The 21,417-nt window shown below is 40.3% G+C and overlaps 1 protein-coding gene across 1 annotated transcript in view; it reads right to left on the bottom strand.

The window, feature by feature from the left end:
- Positions 1-21,417, bottom strand: part of FSHR (follicle stimulating hormone receptor) — a 158,804-nt gene that overhangs the window by 9,378 nt on the left and 128,009 nt on the right. Inside the window, 4 exon segments of the mRNA XM_033125142.1 lie at positions 9,735-9,809; positions 9,921-9,989; positions 14,937-15,014; positions 16,173-16,244. Coding sequence (XP_032981033.1) covers positions 9,735-9,809; positions 9,921-9,989; positions 14,937-15,014; positions 16,173-16,244 — 294 coding nt within the window.

The raw sequence follows: 21,417 nt of genomic DNA, 5'->3' as shown, positions 1-21,417 counted from the left end.
CTCTTCTCTCCTGAACTCTAGATTCTTATGTTCAACTGACTCCTTATAATCGGTACTTGGATGTGTAATAGGCAAGTCAAACTTTTGATATTAAAAACTGAGCTCCCAATTGTCCCTGAAAACCTGTTCCACCTATAACGTTTCCAGTTGTTCATGCAAAAACTTTGATGTCATATTGATTTCTCTCTTTCTCTCTTACCTTTCTGCAAACCCTTAGCAAAATATCTTGAATTTACCAGACGCATATATGTGGAATTTAGCTACTTCTCACAACACTCAGTGCTATTACCATGGGGTAAAAGTTCAGGTGTTCCAAGGTTTCTTTTCTAGTTCTCCCTTGTGTATTATCATTCTTTGGAGCTCATCTGATCCATGAAACTTTGTCCTTGTGGTAAGTCTTGGCTCTGCTGCTGAATGATCCAGCTTTTCTGGCCGGCTCTCCACATATACTTTCCATTATTCTAGAGCCTCTTAACTTTCTTCGCTCTAGAAAATCTTCCTAGTTTCTCTTTTCAGACAGTTGCTCCTCTGGCCAGTTCTGCCATTGACATTCAGTTTGGTCTCTGTGACCAAATTCTTGTTTCATCTGGCATTTGTGCTGCTGTTTTTTCCACAAATGTGAAAGGGAGCAAAGACTGCCTGTTTTGTCTAAAACAGTTCAAGGCTCCCACCAAGAAATGAGATGAAAGCATAAAAAAGTTCTCCTGGAACAATTTAGACCAGGGCAATCATTACCTGTTATGAATATTTTTCATATTTTTAAGAACAAGCAATACAAAACAGAAGACTATTTTTTTCCTAGTTATGCCTTCTTCCCTTCAGTTTAGAATACAAAAAATCTCATTAATTGAAGATTTCCAAAAATAGACACTTTTATATATTCTATGCAGGGCCATCCTATTATCTCTTACACTTGCTGGTGGATTAAAGATGACTGCAAATTCTTTACTCATCCCATAGAGGATTTATTTGCCCTTCCCTTGAATCTAGGCTGAACTGCGATTTCTTTGGACTATAAAAGAACATAATTAAAGTGTTGCAATGCCAGTTCTGGGCCTTTTCTTTAAGAACCCTGACAACTTCCGTGTTGGTCTTATAGAGCCCTAAGTTGCCATGAAAGAACTCTGAATACCCTGAGAACACCATACTGGGAAAAGTCGAAGCCACGTGTAGAGGTCCTAGACGATGAGATAACGTGTGTGTGTGTGAAGATACCAAGGAGACCAGATACATCAAATATGTGAGTGAAGGGGACAACCAGGAAGTAGGTCCTCAGACCCAACAACCTGAGCTGACATCACGTGGATCAGTGACAAGCCACCTAGATTTCTGAAACACAAATCTGTGAGCAAAAGGGAATGATAGTTTTAAGCCACTAAGTTGTAGGGTAGTTCTGATACAGCAACAGAGAACCAAAATGGACTCCCAGTGAAGTCTCTGTGATTCCATCATTTCCATCCTTTGTGACAGTTGGAGTGGTAGCTTCCTTCAAAGCCATGAAGAGCACAGAAGCATTATGTTCTGTATAATTTCTGCCTCTCTCACCACTCACTATCTTTTGCTTTTATATACCAGCTCTTTGTATTTGCATTTTATCTCTCCTTAAGGGCAGAGGGCTCTTTGCATTCTCAACAGTGTAATAAGCACCAACAAAATTGTTTTGTTTGAAGATAACGCTGAGGAGTGACACTGAAGAAGGATTGGGAAAGGAAATAGGTCACCCCAGCCAACTATAATGTCTTCTAACCTCTAGCGATTACAAAGACTCTTATACCTTGTGTTAGCTCTTCTATTGTTTCATATTATCTGACTTTTCATGTATATTTGTTTTGTTTCCTTAGCCAGGTTTCAGATGCTCTAAGAGCAGGGATTATTAAGATATTTTTGTGTTCTGCATCATGTCTGGCGCTGGGCTTGCCTCTTGATATCTACTCAGTAGACAGTTGTCTGATGAGCAGAGGTGCCTCAGCATCATAATAAAAATGAGAGGCTGGAGCAAGTCTTACACGGGAGGAATTCTAAAGGGAGAGGGAGGCACACACGGCAAACTGAGAGAGGAAAAGTGGATTTAAAGGGAGCTCAGCAAAACGCTGTTTCTGCAGCAGGCAATTATATGTGACTGAGAGTATCAAAGGCACCAAAGAAAGGAGCAACCCTGTACGAAGTTGACATGGAGATAGACATGTTTTAGAGAATAAGCAGGATAATGTGTTGGGTGGGTTGACCTGAACATAATCGGATGCCTCACTGTTCAACTGGGAAGTCTGCTTGAGAAGCTTTGATGCCTCTCTGTCTGCTCAGTGTTCTGGAGCCAGCTTGCATTTTGGATCTCTCCTTCTCACAGCTACAAAATATATCACTCTCACTACGTGGCTTTGCTGCTGTGGGACTGAGACATCTTGTCGATGTCTTGGGACCCAGATCTTCTGCTGATAGGTGTTGAAAGGAGAGAATGCTTGGTAGGAAACAGATGCAGTCACTTAGATTTCACTAAAGCAAAAGTCTTGAGTAAAAGTGGATCCTGGGTGATAGGGAAATAAAAATGTTTGTAGAAATGTTTACTTGCAGCTTACTGGATACTTGCTGGAGTGAGCAATCATGAAACCTCTCAAGACTTCCAAATTTTATACTGGTAGAAAAATGTCACTCTGGTATCCCCAATGGATTAAGGAAAATCTATAAAAATGTGTTATCATCAGGGAAAAGATGAGATAAGGGGATCCTGTTCAGTGTGTTTTAACTGCAAATATTCTCATTTTTGCCCTCTGTTCCCCTGACACACTTCCTTTCCAAACCCCCACACCCCTAACCCACTCCTTCCCTGGCTATGATCCTTCCACATAACCTGGAAATCTAATGTTAGATTTTAATTCCTTTGTAAAAGTACTTTCCAGTCTTATGATGAAAATATCCCTGAGGGAGTAACAAAGTAAGACATTATCAGTTATTCACATCTCCATGGAAGTAGATTATTGTGACTATTTGCTGAAGGTAGGCTTGGAGAGAGGGCAGAATGCAAAGCATGGCAGTGAGGGGCTTTCAGAAGGTTTATCCTGGGCAACCATATTTTGAGGAATAAAGGGAACCATGCGATGGGGATTACATCTCTGAACCTCGAAAGCCGGGCTGAAGAGTTTAGACTTTTAATGAGCAGAAGAATGACTTATTGACAGCTGTGTTTTTGTAAGATTAATCTTGAGAACCTTGAGCCTGGCACAAAGTAGGTGCTCAAAAATAATTGTTAAATGAATTGGAAGGAGAAAAAATTGAAGGTAGGATGAAGGATATTGCAGAAATTCACGCATAAGATAACTCTCTTCCCCACACATTGTCACTTCATTTGTTCAAAGTCACTGTATCATATAACAAAGAATTATTGAGCGTTTGCTCCGTTGCTATAGCCTCCTGTGACAATTTGTACAAAGCTTATTGTTTTGGGTAGTAACATTTGTCTCGCTATAGAAATAAGGAAAGGTACTCTTTGTTTTTAAATCTCTCTATCCCTTACACCTAGCATAGTACCAGACACATAGTAGGTGCTCAATCAACATCTACTAAAGGTATAACATGTAAGACCTAATATGCTCAGTGAATAGTTGGGAGTGTCTGCCTTATTACTGACATTCCTGAGGCTGGTGGGCTGGACAAGGGGGTAGGGGTAGTCATGGGCTGATGTTTCTAATCCTTGTCTTTCAGGCTGGCCAAGTGACTGCAGTCTTTCTTAGATGTCACTTTGGTTAACATTTCAGCACATGCTATATTCTGGCAGTGACTGGTTTTGAGAATTCAAATCCTGAAAAGTACCAACAGGAGACATCATGGACGATGGCTGCTGCTGAAGAGATTTAGTAATTCTCAACTGTTTCAACATTGTTAGGATATTTGATTTTGAGATACAAAGTAGAAACGGAGACAGCAGTCAGTAATAAGACGCTGAGTCAGGAGAGGCAGGAGTTAAATTGTGCTCTGTGCCCCATTTAATAAAGTGTGCTATCGTCGGTGCCACAAATTTGATTTGAACAATTTCTATTTTTCCCAGCAAAGATGTTATTACAGGTCAATCATTTCCATAAGTGAGAGCACATTTCTGGTGTATACTACACTGACAGATGGTTAGAAGACCTCTCTTTCATGATCCCAGGCGGAATAAAAAGGCAATTTACTATCTATAGGACTGTGGGTACACTGGTAATGGAAGAGAATCATTCTTATACAAATAACTCAGTGTTTGAGTCTCAACTATCAAATGAATCTGAGCTATAGCCAAATCAATTTGATAAACTCTCAGAATATGATTGTACTGGCTCCAGCTTGCAAAGGCAATGCATTAAATTTTTCCCACAGGAAACTGTTTTCTAAGGAAACAGCAATGGCTCGATTGCTTAATAAAAACCAAAAACTTGAGTGAGTTCAGAATATCAGGTGAAAACTCAGATGGCCACTTATGTTCAAGGTCAAGGCTCATGAGGTGAAAATCGGGATGCGAGGCTGCTCCTCTGGAACTCGATGGAGCATGTCTGTGTGCCCCTGGCTTTCTCTGCATCAATTTCTCTTTGCGATGGAACATCTCACCCTTGCACCCTCAGGTGTTCAGAGGCTCCCTGTTTTTCCCTCAATTCAAATTTTTGTTTTCAGAAAGGGAGTTTCTATTGGTTTGGGTGCCCTCTCCTTAACTTCCCTAGAATCCCTTGCATATATCTACTGGGGACAAAGGATTGGGCTTGTCGGGGAGGAAGACTCACCACAGTTAGCTCATGGAGGAGATATTCAGGAGAACAGGGAGAGGCTTCTCTATCCCCAGCATTGGTGCTGGGGCAGTGGTTCTCAGTGTGTTTTCTGGACAAGCAACATCAGCTTCACCTGGGATGTTATTAGAGATGCAGGTTCTCAGCCCCACCTGCTGAATCAAAAACTCGAGGCAGGGGATCAGCTCTCTAGGGTTTGTTACCAGCATGCTGGATGATTTTGACGTAGGATGGAATTTAGAAACACTGCTTGAGGACAGTTGGGAACCATTACTACTGAGGGGGCTCATAGCTGAGTCGTACTCTGGGAATTGCCCTGACTTATCCAACATTTGACTCCTCCCCAGGGACAGCCTGCACCCAGTGACTGTTCATGAAGAAGCCTGGCCCCTTGCCTTCATTCAGTACAACTTCGAAGAGCCATCTTTACTCCATAGCTCCCTGTGGGATCAGCTGAAGCTTCTGTTGCAAATGCATTGCAGTTCAACTTCCTGCTTAGTCTGCTTCCATCAAGCACTTCCCAGGAAACCTCCTGCATGCAAATATCCACACACAGCCTCTCTTGGGGGGAGGGGAATATGAGCAGCAACCGAGCGGCATCTGCAGTGCACTGAGCAGTCTGTGCTCACTCTGTCTCCTACCCATTAACCCACAGCATCTGGGGTGGGCTAGTCTTCTGCACACATCTAGACAAGCAGCTCTCAGGTAGCATTTAGCTTGGGTTGGAACATCACATTGCAGAAATAGGAGGTGGGATAGGCCACAGAATTCCAGGTCAGCATGTAAAGTCTGGAAAGTCCTCTGTGGACTAACGTGAAAGCCCTGGAAAGGGAAGCTTGATGTTAAGGTGATCAATCTTCTTTCCTCTAAGGGGAGGAGAAGGTGAATAGCAATTTCTACAGGCGGGGTTTTTTGGCCAGCATCTTGCACATATATCCTCATGCATTGAGATGAAAAGATGTAGGAATGTATTACCACTTTCTACCCTTTTAGGTCATGGCGAGTACTTCATAATTCCTTTGGATTTTCTGGAAATTTTATTTTATTCTGGCTAGGTACATTCCTGTGGGAAAAGGGGTGGAAAATGGGCCTGTAACTCGAGGACCCTGCAGAACTGTGTGTGATGGTGACATCCCTCTTCTTTGTGGCATTCATGGCAGAGCAGCTGGGGAATTCAGGCTTGTGTTCTCTATTAGGCCCTCTGATGGGTTTATTGTGTATATTGTGATTTGGACTGGGACCTGCTTATGTAACCATAGGAGACATTATTCTGTGCTGCGTGTTTATGCATATGTCATTTACTGGTGTTTTTTTTTTATTTTTAAGATTTTTACTAAAATATAGCTAACATATTGTATTACTTTCAGGTATACACCATAGTTATTCAACAGTACCCACCTGACACTATACATAGTTATTACCATATTATTGATTACATTCTCTATGCTAAAGAAGTGATCACCATGATAAGTCCAGCAACCATTTGACACTGTACGATGTTATCACAATATTATTGACTATATTTCCTATGCTGTATATTACATCCCCAAGACTTATTTGTTTTATATCTGGGACTTTGAACCTCTTATTTTTCTTTATCTCCCCCCCTCTTTTAATTTTTCAATTAGAGTTGACATTCAATATTGTTTTATATTTGTTTCAGGTGTACAGCATAGTGGTTAGACATTTATATAATTTATGAAGTGATCCCCCTGACTAGTACCCACCTGGCACTATACATATGAGTGAATGTTGAAATAAAAAAGAAATTATTACAGTAAAAGACATACTGCCATTAGTCCTCCTCAAAATACCCCCCCTTGCTTCGAACACACTTATCCCATCGTTCTTGCCACTTTCGGAAGCAGTTCTGGAAGTCCTCTTTTGTGAGTGTCTTTACTTCACCCTCCATCATGATAGCGCTCCATGTCACACATCGCTTCTGGTATATGGCAATTTCTGTAAAAAAAAAATCACGGTGTGTCCTCATCCACCCTTTTCACCGGATCTGGTACCTTGTGACTTCTGGCTCTTCCCCAAAGTCAAAATGACCATGAAAGGAAAACATTTTGCATTGATTCAGGACATTGAGGCAGCCACGACAGTGCAAGTAAAGACACTCACTAAAGAGACGTCCAGAACTGTTTCAGAAAGTGGCAAGAATGATGGGATAAGTGTGTTCGAAGTGAGGGGGAGTATTTTGAGGGGGGTTAATGGCAATGTGTTTTTACTGTAACAAATTTTTTTAATTTAAACATTCACCATATTGTTTGATCATATCTCATGGCTATTACCATATTATTATGTTCCCTATACTTTACGTCCCCATGACTATTTTGTAATTACCAATTTGTATTTCTTAATCCCTTCGCCTTTTGTGCCCTTGCCCCAACCCCCCTTCTGTCTATCACTTTGATAGATCTAGTTCCCATCTGACACCACGCAGTTATTACAATATTATTGACTATATACCATATGCTGTACCCTACATCCCCATGACTACTATATAACAACCAAGTTGTACTTCTTAATCTAGTATTTATAAATATCAGACTGCCAGTCTGATATTTAGACTCCCAGTCTATAATTATTTCCCTCTCTATTTCAGTTCATAGCCAATTGCAGAGGGCTTTACTGAAAACCTTTTAGATGTTTGAGCCGACATTTACATATGTTAGGTAACATGAGATGGTGGGAATACATAGACTGTGAGGCAGGAGACCTAGCTTCTGGTCCAGGAGACCAAGTTTCTGGTCCAAGCTCTGTGGGTTACAATGGCAATGTGAACTTTGTCACCTCCCATTTCTAGATCTGGTTTCCTCAGCTTGATAATGAGCTAGTTGGTTATCCTGTCCAAGTTGGACATTCTTGGTAACAGACAGTAGTTAAGGTACTATGACTTAATAGTGTACTTGGAACAGGTCACAGGTGGAAACCTACCCCGTCACAGGTATGTGCTGCCATGACAGATAAAGGTGCCTATTTAGGAACATTCAAAACTCTTCAGACATTTAGCTAAGTGAAATTGACAAAGTGCTATCCTGGTGATCAAAGACATCAAAAGCACTTTCTCTAAGTCCATTTGTCTCCTGAGTACTCTAAGAACAGGAAACACTAAGCATTACAAGTGTTAAGTACTTTGTCTATTAGAGCACATGGACTGTTCCTGGCACTTTCCATTTGTTATGCCCTTGTTCTTCTTGGTACTTAATAGCACACCTCATGACCTGATAAATTGTATGTTTAGTTATTGTCTGATTCCCCACTATGAGAATATAAGCTTTCTGTGTGGAGGAACTTTCTTTTGTTTCCTGCATTATATATAGTGAGTAGCACAGGGCTGGTGCTTAAAATCCATCTGTTCAATGAGTGAACACACACACACACACACACACACACACACACACACACACACACAATATTATTAAACTTCCACCAATATCAGGAAATAGGTATTATTGTTCTTGCCATTTTTTAGGTGAGGAAACCAAAGCTTAGAGAGGTGAAGGAACTGGGTTTTTTTTTTTGGTTTTTGTTTTTGTTTTAAATTAAAGTTTATTGGGGTGACAATTGTTAGTAAAGTTACATAGATTTCAGATGTACAATTCTGTGTTACCCAGGTAGTCTGCTCTAGCACCTCTGCTTTAATCATGCTCACACTTCCTTTTTGCTTATATTTCCTAACCCAACCCAGGCATACTGGAATAATCTTTGAACTTTGTTTTTTTTTTTCAAGGAGGAAGAATCTTGTGTCATGACACACCCTTTATCATCAATAATAACCCTTTTAGGAGTTTCTGTTCCACCCTACAGGGTCTAGTTCTACAGATACACAAGTTCTAGCCTGAAGGAGAATATAAGCTTTTTGGTGAAAATAAAAGTGATGTTGATAGATGGTAAGTAGGTGCGTAGATAGGTACCCACACATGGTAGCTTATACTGACTACCAAATGAGAGGTGCAGACCAGAGCTTCCCAAATGCCTGAACTGACCTGAGGCAGGCTCCAAAAGATTCATCTAGTAGATCTTTAGATTTATTCATTTGTTCGTCTATTTCTTTGCTCACTGTTTCTTTTTGCATCTGACTCCTTCTGGGTTCTTTTCTTCTTCCTGAAGTACACTTGTCAGTAGTAGGTCTTGCTTAATAGGTCTTGCTGTAGGAGGTCTTGCTTAGAGCCCAGGAAAACACAGTTTTCAAAAGCTCTTGCAGATTTTGGTCTCTGCAGCCAGTAAGGCCGTGGGAGTCATAAGAAAAATTCACTGTGGGCTGTGGTTGTCCGGAAGACGTGGGAGTTAGAATGACCCTCGGATGGGCAGGAGCAGATGAGAAGAGAATAGGGGAAAGTCACTTGCGGAGGGAGAGATGGAGATGGGGAAGCAGCAATAGGAGGAGAAGTGCTGGTGCAGGGCTATGAGGCACTGAATGTATCTCAAAATATCTGGAATTGAGGCAAAGAGGATCCAAAAATTAATGTGTATATGTATCTCGTTGGGTTGAGGGAAACTCCTGGACATTGAGAGTAAGAAAGGAGAATTATGCTTTCTCTTCCAGGGAAGAGATTCCTAGCAGAGTGTGGTTAAGAGTCTGCACTGAGTCAGACCAGTTTGCTGCTAAATTTGTGCTCTAAAGTTTGCACCTTGGGCGAGTTAGTTAACATCTCTAGGTAAGCCAGTGTTTCCTTATCTAAAATGGGAATAATAGTAGCTCTTACCACAGGGTTGTTATTAGGATTAAATTAGAAAATGCATCTTAAGCTTTTAAAACACTGTCTGGGACTTGCTAAATGTTCATTAAATGTTGTTGTTATTTTATTGAAAGTTTAGAATGTGGATCAGCCCTAAATTGTTTCTATAAGTCTTTGCAGGTGACACAGATAAAAATTGACCTTAATTGCCAGCCCATCTTGAAATATTTCTGAATTGGAGAAAGTTGACTTCTAACTTACACGTGCATATCTCTTGCACGTGGTAATGGGGGATGCTACTCACAGAATGACTGGTCCAGAGGCTTCCTGGAAAACATCGTTAGGCAGTTCTTCCAAATTATTGTTATCACTTAGGTTCCTGAGAATAGAGTTGAGGAAAGAAGAAGGGAAACACAAAGTCACATAAACATTGCTTTTCTAAGAGCCATTTCCCTCTAAATAGCCTGGAAGAATAGTCAGGGCTACTTACAGCTCATCTAGTTGGGTTCCATTGAATGCACAGTTGTGTATTTCTTGAATCCCATTCTTACTCAGCCATCTGAAATAAAAGGCCCATTAAAAAACCAATAATGTCACATGCAAACAATCCAGTGTTTCATAATTGGAAGCACTGGGGCAAGGTCAGACAGCACAGGCTAGTGGCATAAATAAAATGCTACCCTTAAGGCTTGGGGACAGGGTTGGGAGGGAGACTGATTTATCACTGTATAACCTTTTGTAATGTTTGAAGTTTGCATCATGTGCCTGTATTACCTATTCAGAGAAATAAATTATATTTAATTTTGAAGAGGCACACTTATGCATAGCAGCCTGTAAGTTCTTTGCACACATCATTCGTGTGCAGAGATGATGCCATGGGGGGAAGAGATGAAGGCCTTTCTCCTCCTGAAGGACAGAGGTCATACAATTATTGCACAACTGTTTATAAGAGAACATTTTGTATCACCTTTCTCTAAGGCCTTAAGTCTCCCCCATGCTCCACCACAGCAGCCGGCCTGGCTGTCATCAAAAAGTGATCTAATTAAGCTGTCATACAACTTAAGCATCTCTTGTGACCCACAGGGACCTGGTTATTTGAGGTTTGTGGAGGTGGCTCTGGGTTAAGCTAGAAAGGAAGAGAAATCAATTACAGAGACTGTGGGCTGTGGCAGGGCAAGGTGGCGTGAGTGGGCGTGGGAAGAAGCTCTGTGGGTGGTGGGGGCTGGATGTGGAACAGTCATCCTGATTGTGCAAAGAAGGTCAGTGAGTAGGTTTGCCTGGACGGGGGAGTCCAAGAACACCTTGGGACAACAGCTCTGCATTGCTGTGCTACTGGATGGATCTAAAAACAAAAAGAAATCCAAGATTGGGAGAGCTTAGCCCGAAGAGCCACTGACCACCTGCTCTTGATGTGCTGCCACCTTCTTTTCCCTGTAGGGCTTAGCGGGTTTACAAATAACACGGTTCAAAAGCTGAGCCAGAGAAGGTTCTGTGTGCTCAGGACTCTTGTTTCCAGACTGCAATGGGTAGCCAGAAAGCCCTTAAAAATCACAGAACAACTATGTGATTTTCTTTTCTTTCTTCTGAAAACATATTTAGCTAAAAAATCCAGACAGGAGCAAGGTAAATCTTTTATAATATTAGCAACTAATTGGTGGGTTCTGAGGGCCAAGTAATGGCTATGTAACATCCCCTCATTACACCTGCCCCACACCTTCCCATGAGAAAGCCTGTCCCAGGCACATCCAGCCTCCTGTCTTCTTTGTCAGCTGTCCCCAGGTAGTGCGAGTTGCTGGAGCAGCTGCCCCTAACCTGTCGGATGCGGTTTCCTGGGGGTTTGGAATCAAACACAGTGGTCGGTAAACTTTTTCTGTAAAGGGCGACATAGGTACTTTGGGCCAAGAGGCAAAATGGAGGATACCACATAGATATTTTACATAGGAGCTTATAAAACAATTTCCACAACATTATTGACTAAATTTAAAATATAATAGTAGTAATTGAATACAGTTCTTTGGGGTCGCCAGGGGAAGGGGAATAATATAGGTCTGCTGTTGAAAAGAGTGGAATTTTTTTTTTCTTTTTTCTTTTTTTTTATTTTATTTTATTTTATTTTTAATTTATTGGGGTGACAATTGTCAGCAAAACTACATAGATTTCAGGTGCGCAACTCTGTATCACATCATCCATAAATCACACTGTGTGTTCACCACCCAGAGTCAGCTCCCCTTCCATCACCATACATTTGATCCCCCTCACCCTCATCCCCCACCCCCCAAAGAGTGGAATTTTTTTTATTTTCATCAGGAAATAACATTTGGCTTCATTTAGGTTAGATGTTAATGTTCCCTGTCTTCCCTTGTAGAAGGGAACACGGGCCACAGTTGGCTGACTCTTAACCTAATGCAAAGGGTGTGTACATCTATACAGTTCCATCTGTTTTTCTGTAGAATAGATATTTTCTGCACATATATATCCTACAAATAGATCTCACTATGATTAAATCGTATACAGACTAATTTAAAAGAATTACTGTATTCAAAGGAGTCCTTTGTTTTCATGGAGTCTCTCAATCAACAAATACGATCAGATGGGGGTGTGGTGGCAATTTTTGACGTCTACAGCGAATCATCACACAAGAAACAAACTATATCCAGAATTCCTGTCCTGGGGTTTATGTTAGGCTGTCAGACTCTCGAACTAGCGCAGAGAAGCCAGCATCTGTTAAGTACACTCTCTGTCTCTTGAGAGTGGTAGTGCTGGTTTTCCGACCTGATGGTGATGACAACCTGGGCAGAGTGTCAGCTAAAGGCTAATTAAATCATGGTTTTTCTTCATCTTTTGTGTTCCTAGTATGTTCACTCCGTAGAGGCTCAGGAGGCTCTAGAAGCAGAGTCTGTCCTCAGCCTAAAGAGAAGGTGCTGGGGGAGCATGGCCCATTAAAGGGGCAGGTACGTGAGGTGGAAGCCAACTGAGAAAGGGAAGAAACACACGAAGCGTAATCTCATTGTATTTTTTCTGAATTAGGCCATTGTGCTGGTTGGCCATAAGTAGGTGCTTTCTCCATTCAGACCCTCTGGTTGCACAGGCAGGGTGGGGTGGGAGGGGGAAGGCTCAGAGGGTTTCACACGGTAAGCCTTCATTGTTCGTTTCTCTCTGAGTCACTAGCCACGTGTCTGAGAATCCTTCATTGTTGGGCTTCTATATGTAAGAACAGGGGCTCAGGATTTTGAAAAATGCCAATGTATAGGAAACTTTCTCAGTCCTCAGTGCCACTCTGCCACGCATTTTTTTTTTTTCTGAGTACACTTGGATGTCCCTAGTTGGACGAAGTACTCCTGCATCCATCTATGTGGAGCACCTAAATTCGGAACACCTGGAGTCTTAAGCTGTGCTGAATATGCATCTTCTGATTCTATTATTTGAAGATTACGAGCCATCCCAGGTTTTGTTCTCACAAATGTGATTTTATCCTGTAGAGGCATGTCTGAGGATTTGACTTAAGGAAGCTATCCTTTTTAGGAGAGTATGTTCTAAATCCTGGGAACCCAGTGTTCGTGAACAGGAGTCAGTGAAGAGCAGTTATGATCTGTAAATTTCTTTGGTAGGTTTGGGTTTGCAAGGATGCATCATAAATTCTTCTTTCCTTAGCTTCTCTGCCTCCCCTTGGAGAGAGGTAAGACTAGAAGGTCAGATGTCTTACCGTACGCCAGTGTGCAAAAGTGTGAGAATGACATTAACACACTCCTATTTCATTATATCTTTTCTATAACTGTCTTCTGTTGACAAACACGTTATAACAGTCACTAAATTTGAATCACTCTGTTTAAAAACAATATGTGTGTTTAGAGCAAGGTTTAAAGAAGTGCAAATATCCAGGTGCAGATGATTACATTTATCACTAATCTCCCTGTATGATGGAGCCCAGGAATCCTTTCACTGTGGTGTTTGTGTTATACCCACTGGGCCTACATTACCTAGGTACTTACTCGTTTCCAAAAGCTCCTTTTATATATTTTTTCTTTTTTTTTTTTCCCCACCTTTATGGCCTTGATGGTTCTGTTGCCTCTGCTTGCCCTTTGCCAATGCTCTGGCAAAATCCCATTCATCTCTTAAAGCCCAGCCTCCTTCCTCGGCCTTCTTTTCCTCATGTTTAACTCTTCCTTTATCCTCACATCACGGGCCACTCAGAATAAATTATCCCATTTTTACTTTTAGAATAATTGCTTTTATTTTGTACATATTTTATTCTATTTGTATTTTAGTTAATTTCTTTTGATTTCCCATTCTGCCATACTACCCACACCCCTGCTGATCCACCCAGGACACACGTACACAAATTCCAAATGTCGTGAACATACTAAGTGAAGGGATTGGTATTACTTACCTATAATTTTTGTCCTGATACTATGTACTCTGAATACATGCCTTTGATTTTATTTTTTCCTTCATACATTCAGTTCTTCTGCTAGTTTCTCTGAAACCTTTTCCTTTGTTTTCTGTAATTAATTTACATCAAATACTGTGCTTAGCTTTTTTCTTCAATATGTTCTCATTTCTTCTCTCTCTCTCTCTCTCTCACTCACTCTCTGTCTCTTTTTCTCCCTTCGCCCTCTTCTCCTTCTCTCCTTCTTTTCCTCCCTCTCTCCCTCTACAGCTTGGTCTCTGAATGATATTATTGCTTTGAAGAGGACAAAAATTCTTTTCAGACTGGAACTTACCTTTTGTACATATTGACCTATTCAACACACACACATTTTTTAGAAAACACAACAGTTTGTGAAATAGAACGATAACATGCTTTCCTTACAGATGCAATTGCAATTACCAGTTCCCCAAATGTCATTCTGTTCATTTAATGTCCAAGGGTCTCACAAACACTTGGTAGCCCCTAGTACCCTATTTCTTGGCCATCTTGGGAAGTGGATAAACTGCCACACAGGCTACGGACACAAAAGATTACAGGGTAGTTCATTAATGACAGAGTGCATTAAAAGCTTTTCCGAAAGTCAGAGGGAGTAACTCAAGCTCATTAAAAAACGTGACTGTTCCAAGAAAATGAGAAGTCCTCATATGCACAGCATGGGGCTGAACAGGAGCTGCTTGGCATAGTTATGAGGGAATATCCATATCTTCCTGGATTCAGCCTCCTTCCTGTCTTTTTCTCTGGGCAACAAAAGGCTTGCCAGGCAATAACTAGCTTTATTGATGCATGAGTTATTCTGTCCTTCGGAACAGATGTTGCATCACAGGAGACCATCATTCAAAGAGCAATTTTAAATACTTGAATCACACCACAGAATCATAAATTATTAACATGACTCCATGTTGTGATTCTAAAATGTAAAGATGGGAAATGAGAGAAAAATACAGAACCAGAGAGAAAGTTAAATGGTGAAATGCCAAAGTGATCCAGACGAAAAAAGGAGCATGCCATGATGAGAAAGATGATGACATGAAAAACCAAATGTTATTCCACTGGGGTGTTTTTTCTCTCTTTACTTACAGAATCATACTTTCAAAACTCAGCCCCACGAAAGAATTTCTTTCAACTGTGTGGATGTTTATATTGTCTTGGATGTCTCTAGAGGAAAGTACAGACAGATTAGATATTCATGTCAGCTTCACACAAGTAACCTTCTCACATTGAGTTTTCTTGGCATCATGTGGTCTTTAGCTGAGGTAATGTTTGAATAGTTATTGTTGTGAAGGATGATGAGTTCAAAGTTTGGGAAATAAATAACATGTAATTTTCTTTAGTATATCAGTTATTAACAGTAGAATTATACACAAGCAATATCTTCCTTCTGAAACTTATCTTAGCTAATTGCACTGTGTTAAGGTTCTGACATACTCATTTATTATTGGTGTCTGCTCAATATGAGAAAGACTCAAGCTGACTTTTCCTCTCCATACAGAACTTCTCCATTCACTTTAATGGCCCTTCATCTTCCGCCTGCCTCAATCCCCTTCTTATAGCTAGTTTCCTCCCTTTTGTTCTCCTTGGGTCACATAAAAATTGTATCATTGATTTTTCTCTTTCTGAATAAAAGGATGGAGAAAGTCTCATTTTTCTGTTGTGTCCCTCATCCTCCCATCAAGATTCCCTGTTGGGTATAATCTCACATATAAAGGTAGAAGTAGTAAACTGCTTGGAACAATTTGGGGATATTATCTGTCTTTCTGTGTCCCTCCCAATTTCCATTCTTTCTCCTCACCTTCCTTAGCTCGTCAGGTCCATCCCTACAATTGCCTTTTGGGTCTGTCCAGATTCTTACCATTTCACTATTGAGAATAAACTTACCATTATACCTTGTTTTTTCTCCTTCTCTTTCACAATAGTGATGTCTTGGGAAAAGGCAAATACATTAGGCCACTAACAGTGTGTGAACTTGTTTGTCAGATGGTTTCTTTATGCCTAGGGCAGCCTGAGAATTCTCGAGGGAAGAGAGGATGGTGGAAGATGGGAGTCGCAGGGGAAGGGTATGTAAGGCACTAAATAGTGAAGAGAGGCGAGGCTCCATGACACCTGTCTTATTCAGGAGCCTGATGACTTCCTCCATACTGAGCTTAGCTGGCCTTCACGTTAAACCAAGGACACTGCTGTTTTCCTTCTTATCTGTGCTCTCCCAGAGCAACATTTTTGGAAGATGTAGACTAAACAATGCATATTACAGGCTCAAGGCTTTTGGGCAAGACGGCTACTGAGTAAAGAGTTGGTAACGTTCAAGGGAAGACTTACAGTAAAACCTTTTGGAGAGAGTGAATCTTGTGAACCGTTGGCAAGTGCTTAATACCTGTGTTGGATATTAACCTAGAGAAAGACAAAATGAGAATGAGATAAAAATAAAGCTGGCTAGTTTAACAATTGCTAAAGTATAAGCTTTCCAAATTTAAAATATGAATTTTGAGCTCTTAGAAAAACCTACCAGAAAATCCCATAATATACCTGAATCATGCTTATGTTTTCAATTTTAAGGCTCTAACTAGGGTCTATGTAGTAAGCTATTGATTCCTTAGAGAAAAGAAATTTGCCCTTCAGGCCCGAAAGAGTTAGTATCCTGCAATGTGAACTTTTTTTTTCTTCTCCAAGATTGAGAAGTTAAATATGATCCAAATGCAATTTGCAACCGGATAGCAAAATTTTCTAAATCATTCTTTTTTCTAACCTCTTCATACTTTTTGGAGAATTGCCCCTTCTCCATTTCAAATGATTCTGTTGAGATTAGAGCATGAGATCCATGCCCTGTCACCCCAGAGTAAGCATGTGACCTAAGCTGGGCCAGTCACACTCTCTTCTAGCAAAAGGTTGGAGTTTGGTTAGAGCTGAGTCCACTGATGCCATCGTGCTTAAGAGATGGTCCATAAATTTCTACAGCTGAAATTTCCAGAACTCCACTGGATCGTTCCCAAGGCCTGCTTGTCTTGGCTTGGGTTCCCCGGAAAGCAGAGCCTAAGATGGAAGTTGGCCTGTAGGTAGTATATGTTTGATCATATGAGTTCAGAGAGTTTGGGAGAGGGGGAATGAAATGGGAGGGAGGAAAGATAATGAAAGGATGAGTTATTAAGTTGGCCGTCAGTACTGGTGATTGGTACTTAATGCTAAGGACTTGATTTAGGACATTTTGAAAGTGGGTCTCTGAACTGTTACTCTGAAAAGGGGCATTTATCCATTGAATACTATTTTCTGTTGGTCAAGTGTGTCCCCATGGTACTAACTCTTCACTTCTGCTTTGCACACTTGTGAGTACCCAGTGAATTCCTGCTGGGCACCTCTAAGAGTAGTATTGAAAAATCCCCAGGATAGGAAATGAGTGGTATACAAGGCCAAGTTAGGTGCTGTCCGGTTGCACCTGCATTAGCTGGTTGAAATTTGGGCGGAACTGGCTGCCACAGTAGTGGTGAAGAAAGCGGCACATGAGAGCTGCCTGACATACTGTTCTTGAGCATTTCCCTCACTCTTGTGGGTTACTCAGCATCTTCTCAATATGTTCCCATTCACTATTTCTGTGTGTGGTTGACCAAGGCCAGAGTTGGTTGTGATTGCTTTTAGTTTAAACAACTTTCACTGACACACTCATCATTGTGAAGGATTATGTATCCTTTTGGGTTTATGATTTTAGAGTAGCCTTTGGTGTCTTGCTCTCTGCTTTTATATTCAGGGAGTCAGGGAATTCTGCCTATGGGTTCTGTGTAATGTAATGGTTCTCAATTTTTTTTCTATTGATTCCAAATTATCCACATAGAACCCATCTTTGTCAATGCTTTGTTTGGTTAAGTACTTCAACTGCCCTTGAGATGGTCACCCTTTGTTTTTTATTTGGGGGAAGGAGCTATTAACACACTTTTTTTGAGGGTTTGTTGTGTTATTTATTTTTAAAATTTTACACATAGAAAAATTAACTCTATTTGATGTAGAAATCTGAGTTAAGACAAACACATACAGCTGTGTAGCCACCAGGACACTGAAAATACAGAACAGTTCTATTACCCTCCAAACTACATTGTGTTGCCCCTTTGTAGTTAACCTTTCCTTTTACCTCCTATCTGTAGCAACGACTGCTCAGTTTCTGTTCCTATAATTTTGCCTTTTCCAAGATGTCTTATCAGTGCAATCATATATTATGCAACTTTTTGAACCTGGCTTCTTTCACACAGTATGATGCACTTGAGATTCTTCCATTTTCTTGTGTGTTTCAGTAGTTCATTGTTTTTACTGCTAAGTAGTATTCCTTTGTATGACTATACCACAGTTTATTCATTCACCAGTCGAAGGACCCATAGGTTGTTTCCAGTTTTTGTGATTATAGAAAAAAGCTGCCTTAAACATTTTTGTACTCTGTGTGTGTGTATGTGTGTGTGTGTGTGTGTGTGTGTGTGAGAGAGAGAGAGAGAGAGAGAGAGAGAGAGAGAGAGAGAGAGAGAGAGAGAGAGAGAAGACATTTTTATTTCTCTTGGGTAAATACCTATAAGTGGGATTTCTGGGTAGTATGGTTAGTATATGTTTAACTTTATTTGAGTGTGCCAAACTATTTTCCAAGTGCTAAACTATTTTCGTAAGTGGATACATTTTGCATTTCCACCAGCAATGTATGAGAGCTCTAGTTGCTCTACATCCTTTGGTTATGTTAAAAAACATTCTTTGAATATAAAAGTAATACACATTTATTGTGGGTTTTATGTAAAATGTGGAAACAGCTATAGAAGAAAGTAAAAACCATATCTAGTTTTACTTCCCAGAGAGAGCTTCTGTTAATCTTTGGAATTTGAAGTGTCATCCAGAACACATACCTTTCATGGTTTCTCTCCATCACCTCTGAGATGCTACTCATTGCCAACAGAAACATTGCCATGACTAAATATCTACTAGTTGACAGTCCTATTCCACATTTGTTATTTAATCATATGCAGCTTTCTATATTTTAGGTCTCGTCTCATGTGTCTATGCAATATTCCCTTAATAAGACAGCAAAGCAAGGACCATACTTAATATTCTCTGACAATCTATATTGCTGTGTGCAGATTTGGAATGCAGTATGTATTCTTAATATATTGGGTTAATTGCTTAATGTTTCTAAAACTTTTCTTGTTTCTGTCACCAAGAATGTATAAAAATGCGTATTTAGTTAATTTATTTAGTAAACAGTCAGGTATCACTTCTATTTGGAGTCATTAATCTTAAACAGAGGCAGGGAGGTCTGGAGGCCAGGGATCAGGAGAACCAACATGTCAACTCTGGTATACCCAACTCTGGCAGGCTATAACATATGTTTAGACTGGAAAGGATGTGGAGTGGGCGTATATCAAGGTAGACATTGTATCAGACACCTCAGTGCCTTACCTCACATCCTGTTGGTCCATCTTTTACTTTAGCTGTTACTGTCTTTTACTCTAGTAACCAGCTACATACAGATTTAACTTGGTAGACACCAGCCTCAGCTATACTGGTGTCTCTCATTTTCTGTTCTGGACTTCTCTGCCACCTGTGAGTGGGACATTTACAGGAATCTGCTCAACCATTCTGAGGCATGTGCAAGGTGGGAAGTTCAAGGGAGTTAGCTCTCCATAGGGCAACTCTTGATCAGTGGTTCACTCCTCTCATCCCTTGTGAACAATTTTGAATATATTCTAAATGACACCTTAGAGGGGCAACAACATGATTGAGCCCCAATTTACTGGTGGTGATCAGCTGGTAATACATTCTTGAGATAACTTTCCATCTTTCCTAGTTCTCTTCCTCTTAGTCATCCAACATCTTTCCTTGGGCTTGGGTGTAAAAATAAACTAATTGTATTTAGTCATTTCTCAGACATATTTTGGAGAAGCTAGGCTAAGACAGATACCAACTTGCACTGAATTTCACATTTTACATAGATTCACTAATGGTTCTTATCTCCCTTTACTCCAAATCTGTCTCCAGTTGCAGCCCAGCTCTGTTTCTCTTCCTTCTTTTACAGTAAAGTTTCTAGAAAGAGTTGTCTGCATATACTATCTTCATTTTCTTATATCCGTTTTGTCTTCAACCTCTGCCTATTTGTTTTCATCCTTTATCTCTCCAGCAAAACTACTTTTGCCATGCCCAGAATTCACCAACCCATAACTAATAAATCTAATGAACAATTTAAATCCTCATTTTTAAAGATCTTTCAGGAGAATTCAGTACTCTTTGCTAGTCTCTCTCTTCTATTAGTTTTTGTGGTATTGCATTTTTCTCTTATTCCTCCTCTTTCTCTGTTACTCTTTTTTAGTTTTTGTTGTTGTTACAGTTGTTGACTCCCCCTCCTCTATGTACTCTGAGCCTTTTGCCTTTTTTTTTTCCCCTATAGTCTTGCTAGGGAGATGTCTTTTCTCACAGCTTTAAGTACTATCAATATGGTGACAACTTTGACCTCTCTGGACTGTCTCTAAAGTTTACTTCACACACCCTTCTGAATGTCTTATTAACACAACATTTTTAACATAACATAACATAACAGTCATTTAACATAACATAACGTAACGTAACGTAACGTAACGTAACATAACATAACATAACATGTCTAAACCTGTTCCCTCCATTACTTCCAATAAGCTGCTACTCCTCAACATTTCCTCATAAATAGCACTCTCATCTATCAATTGTTTGTGAGAAATGTGACAGTTAAACTTAGCTTCTTTGCCTTCACTCCCCAACATCCAACCCATCTCACAGTCCTCTTAAATTCCACTTCAAAATATTTCTTGTTTCCATACAGTTTCTTCTCTCTCTACTGACACCATTCTAGAACAAGACACCATTGTCTTTCCTCTAGATTTCTGCGATATTCTCCTGCTTTCCACACATTTAATATTCTCTTTTTTTAAATCCATTCTCCATACAGCACACAGAGGATTCTTTTTTAAAAAAAAAATGTAAATCGGATTGGTTTAGTGTTCTGCTTTTCTTTAGTTCTTTCCCATAATAAAATGTGTGCTCGCTACTGCCTACTCATGCACCTTCATCTCATGCCATTCCCCCAACACACTTCACTAGTGGCTTTACCTCAGTTCCTCAGATACACTGAGCTCTTCCTTAGTGAAGAACTTCCTTAGAGAAGAACATAGCATTTGCACATGCTCTGTTTGGAAGACTCATCATACACTCCTCACTTGACCAACATCAATTCACACTTCAGGCTTCAGCTGCAAATGGAATTTCTTTCGAGAAGAGCTTCCTGCCTGCCAATCGAAAGTAACGTCCCTGTAATGCCCAGTATAATCATATCTTTTTCAGCACTTTTGATTTTTAGCACTCATCAAATTCGGAACTAGATATTATTTTGTGTGTACTTATTTATTCAATGTCTGTCTCTTCAATCAGATTGAGAATGGTACAAGGGCAGAAATCACGTTTTTCCTGAAAACTCAATGTTGGCACAGAGGTTGGCACATATAATGTGTTTGGTATTTATCAGGCTAGGCAATGTGCTATGTGCTGTCAAGAGGTGAGCACTTACAAACAAGGAATC

This window comes from Rhinolophus ferrumequinum, chromosome 13 (assembly GCF_004115265.2).
Source record: "Rhinolophus ferrumequinum isolate MPI-CBG mRhiFer1 chromosome 13, mRhiFer1_v1.p, whole genome shotgun sequence".
Taxonomy (NCBI): Eukaryota; Metazoa; Chordata; class Mammalia; order Chiroptera; family Rhinolophidae; genus Rhinolophus; species Rhinolophus ferrumequinum.
This window is presented reverse-complemented; position numbering and strand designations above follow the sequence as displayed.